The following is a 4,179-nucleotide window of genomic DNA, read 5'->3' on the forward strand; positions in this document are numbered from 1 at the left end:
GCAGGATCTGCCTGCTATAAACCCATGCTGAATGCCCCTTTATATAGCATTACCCACTGGCCCCCCAGAAATGTGATCGTTTATGATTTTTTCTAAGGTCATGCCAAGAAGAGAAGTGAGGCTAACTGGCCTATAATTACCCGGGTCCTCCTTTCTCCTCTTCTTGAAAATAGGACAATGTAGTGTCCTTGAAACTTGGGTTATTCTTCCTGCTGCAGCAGTGTTGGAGGAGACTCGATGACTTGGGGACTCCCTCCCTGGCCACTTTCCTATGAACACTCAGGAAGGAACAGTGCCCAAGGTTGCTCATGCCCTTGTCTGTGGAAGAGGAGCATGTTTCCTTTCTTTTGAAATCTGGGCCTTGCTTGTGGGTTTGAAATTCACATAGCACAGCTCTGTATTTTCAGACTGTTCTGGGACATATGCAAAAGCTAAGATATGGGTCTAACTGTAAGGTCGAGCATCCTGAAGAGAACACATCTCTCCAGTGCAGCTTGAGGAACTTTTAATCTGTAAATCTGGTGTAGCATTTGGTTATCTAACATGTAGCTGCATTCCCAGTGGAGTCCCAGTCTAGTTCCATCACAGAGCTGCAACAGGGCTGGCCACAGTGTCTTAATTTAGAAGACAGAAAGATGAGATCACTGTAAGCACTTGAAATAGAATCTCCTTATTTCAGATTCTGGACTTTTCATCCTCCCAGATTCCTACAGATGCACATTTTAACTTGGAGATTTGGGACAGGATGACAGTAGGGGAAGTGAGTTTAATCGGAGGGCCATTGTCGTCATCCCCATTAATGGGCTGAGTCCTGGAATGGAGCAGGCAGAAAATTTAAGAATGGGAAAATTAAACCTGTTTATGTGAATGGTGTTGGTTTTAATTCCCACATGAGCCCTGAATCCAAAACAGGAGATAATAACCAGAAATTAATAGTGTGAACACTACTACTTGTAGGTTTATATTGCCAAAAAGCTCTGAACCCTGTAAAGCTAGGAACTGCACAACATGATAATCAGTACAGGAAAGGAAGTCCACAAAGACCCAGGATGCATTTAGGGGGCAGAGTAGGGAGTATGCTGAACATGTGGAGAGCCTACAGGGCATTTTGGGGGTGAATTGTGTCTTCCCATCAAGTATGGGGGACTGTCTATTCAGTCCCTGCCTTAGTTGGTCACTCTCCTTCTATGGAAGCATTACCATTTTCCCATGTCCCCGTAAACCTGTGCTCAGGCTCCAAAAGCTGAGCCAGCCTTTCCTCTGAAAAATATTTTGAGGAAGCTTTCCCGGATCTGTTTGGTCTTTAACCCATAAATTATGGGATTGAGAATGGCAGGCAGGAGCAGGTAGATATTGGCCATGAGGACCTGAATGGGTGGTGCGATGCTGTCACCCCCAATGCGGGGTGTAATGATGGCTATTAAAACCGGTGTGTAAGTGGTGATGATAGTACAGATATGGGCCGTGCAGGTGCTGAAGGCCTTGCTGCGTGCTTCCTTGGAGGATAGGCTCACCACAGCCCTGAGGATCATGATGTAGGAGACTGAGATGCAGAGAATGTCTAAGCCCCCAATCACCAGGGTGACAACTAGGCCATAGACAGTGTCTGTTTTGATACTGGCACAGGCCAGCTTCACCACAGACATGTGGTCACAGTAGGTGTGAGGGATGACATTAGTGTGGCAGTATGGCAGTCTCCTGGCCAAGAAGACGACTGGCATGACCAGCATCGCCCCTCTGAGGAAGGTGACTGCTCCTGCTGTGGTGATAACAGAATTGGTCAGGATGGTGGGATATCTCAGCGGGTAACAGATGGCCACGTATCTGTCCAAGGCCATGAGCATGAGCACACCAGACTCCATCCCTGTCAATGTGTAGATGAAGAACATCTGGGCCAGGCAGGCATTGAAGCCAACCTCTTTGAGCTTGAACCAGAAGATGCACATCATCTTGGGCATCATAGATGTGGTGGCTGCGATGTCAGTGAGGGTGAGCATGCAGAGGAAGTAGTACATGGGCCTATGCAGAGCCTCCTCAGTCCAGATGAGGTAGAGGAGGCCACAGTTCCCCACCATGGCAATGAGGTACACAGAGGAAAATGGGATTGAGATCCACAGGTGAGACTCCTCCAGGCCTGGGATGCCATTCAGGATGAAAGTGGATGGTGTCATCTCAGTGAGGTTGGAACCTGCCATGGTGACCAGCTGAAAATCATCGTCCTCCTGAGAGCAGGGTTTTCTTGCTGGGGAGGAAGAGAACATGGGACAGAAAGCAGTGACAGAGGCAGTAAAAAATGATAAAAATGTCTTTAGCACCATTAAGGCAGACACCCCCAAATCTAAGAGGCAATGCACTTTGTCTGCATAAGAGTACACTTCTGGGAGTAGCCACCATCTCATCAGGAGTGCTAGCTGTATTGAACTAGGCATGTAGGGAGACACTTTGCAGCATAAGTCCAGGGGCACTCATACCCATTCTCCAAGTGGTAGTGGGGGGACTCACTTTTATAAACACGAGCCTCCAGTGTGATGGTGCATCTGGTAAAAGCGAACCAAATGCTGGCTCTCACATGAGAGAGTCCAGAGACGAGCCGTGTGCATGATCAGAGGGCAAGAGAGCAGGCCTCATGAGGAGAGACTGCGAGCCATGGGACTCTTCAGCCTGGAAAAGCGGAGGCTCAGGGTTGATCTGGTGGATGCCTATAAGTATGTAAAGGGTGCACATCAGGATCTGGGAGAATGCCTGTTCACCAGAGTGCCCCAAGGAATGACAAGGTCGAATGGTCACAAAACCCTCCAAGACCATTTTAGGTTGGACATAAGGAAAAACTTCTTTATTGTCCATGCCCCCAAGGCCTGGAATAGGCTCTCTCCAGAGGTGGTGCAAGCTCCTACTCTGGAGTCTTTTAAGAACCATCTGGACGCTTATCTTGCTGGGATCCTTTGACCCCAGCTAACTTCCTGCCCCTTCGGGCAGGGGGCTGGACTCGATGATCTTGCGAGGTCCCTTCCAGCCCTAATGTCTATGAAATCTATGAAATCTTAATTAAAGCAGCTCCAAGAAATGCTCTAATTAAAGCACCTAGAGTGTCATGTGTTTCAGTGTCCCTGCACTGAAAAATGGTGGTGGGGGCACTTTAACTGAAGCTCATCAAACAAGCTTTAATTAAAGCATTCCCACCAGCATTTTTCTATGTGGGGATGCTGATACACGTGATGCTGGGGTCTGGTGGGTTACCATGCTCCATCAGGCATGATTAATCAATTCTGCTTTGATGCCTGTAATTACAGCACGTCGAAGGAGCCTCTGCACAGGTGTATAGGCACTCCAGGGTTTCAGTCTCTGAACTGTTTCCAAACCTCTCTGCTTTTGGGCAGGATTTCCCCCACGTACCTTTGCCCACAGGTGATTTAGCTTGGAAAAGCGTATGCAGAATTTGTGTTTGGGGGCTTGTGTCTGTTGTGGGTTCCTTCTAGCCATACTCTTCTTTGACTTTATCATATTATGATTATTCTCTGGGATGCATGCTATCTGGAATCAGAGCTACAGAGCCTCCTTATCAAACCTTCCTTCACCTTCCTTATCTGCTCTGTGGCTGTTTTGGGGAGGCTGTCCCAGACTTATTGAAGAGCAGGGGTGGCCCACCTGCATGCCTGGTATTATTTACCAACCTCTCCTTCTCCATTTGCCAAGTCAGTTTCCCACTTTTCCCTAATTCTCCACATCTCCCGTCTTTCCAAAGTCAGCACTTTATCCTCCTTCATTTCTTCCTCTTTTCCCAAACCGGGGGTTTCTGGAAGCCTTGTCCTTGCTTATCTAAAAGACAATATACGTAGTGAAACATGCCACTACCTATTTCATAAAGTGCATACAAGCATTCTTAGTATGTAACCTGATTGCAACCTGGAGCTGTAGAGAATAGAAAAAGAAGGAGTCTTCCCATGAGAAGCCCACTCACCGAAGCCGAAGGTGATCATTGTTGTTTGTTCGTAACTGGTCATGCAAGTAGTGTAGAGCTTCCACAACTCTCATAAATGTGGGGAGCATTTATAAAGCTTCTGTGCAAGCTCCCTTCAGATTCCCCCCATTTGCATAGTGCCTGTCTTTGTCCCTGATGAGACTTGTTCTTGGAGAATAAAGGTACCAGTGAGGAGAAAAAGTAGTGGAGAAGGAAAACAG

At 47.4% G+C, this 4,179-nt stretch overlaps 1 protein-coding gene across 1 annotated transcript; it reads right to left on the reverse strand.

Annotated features, from left to right (window-relative positions):
• Window positions 1-1,229: 1,229 nt before the first annotated feature.
• Window positions 1,230-2,195, reverse strand: LOC102371962 (olfactory receptor 52N4-like). Its single transcript, XM_006039348.1, has one exon. The coding sequence runs from the start codon at window positions 2,193-2,195 to the stop codon at window positions 1,230-1,232; it is 966 nt and encodes a 321-aa protein (XP_006039410.1).
• Between the last annotated feature and the right edge of the window lie 1,984 nt (window positions 2,196-4,179).

Source organism: Alligator sinensis, unplaced genomic scaffold (genome assembly GCF_000455745.1).
Source record: "Alligator sinensis unplaced genomic scaffold, ASM45574v1 scaffold2602_1, whole genome shotgun sequence".
Taxonomy (NCBI): Eukaryota; Metazoa; Chordata; order Crocodylia; family Alligatoridae; genus Alligator; species Alligator sinensis.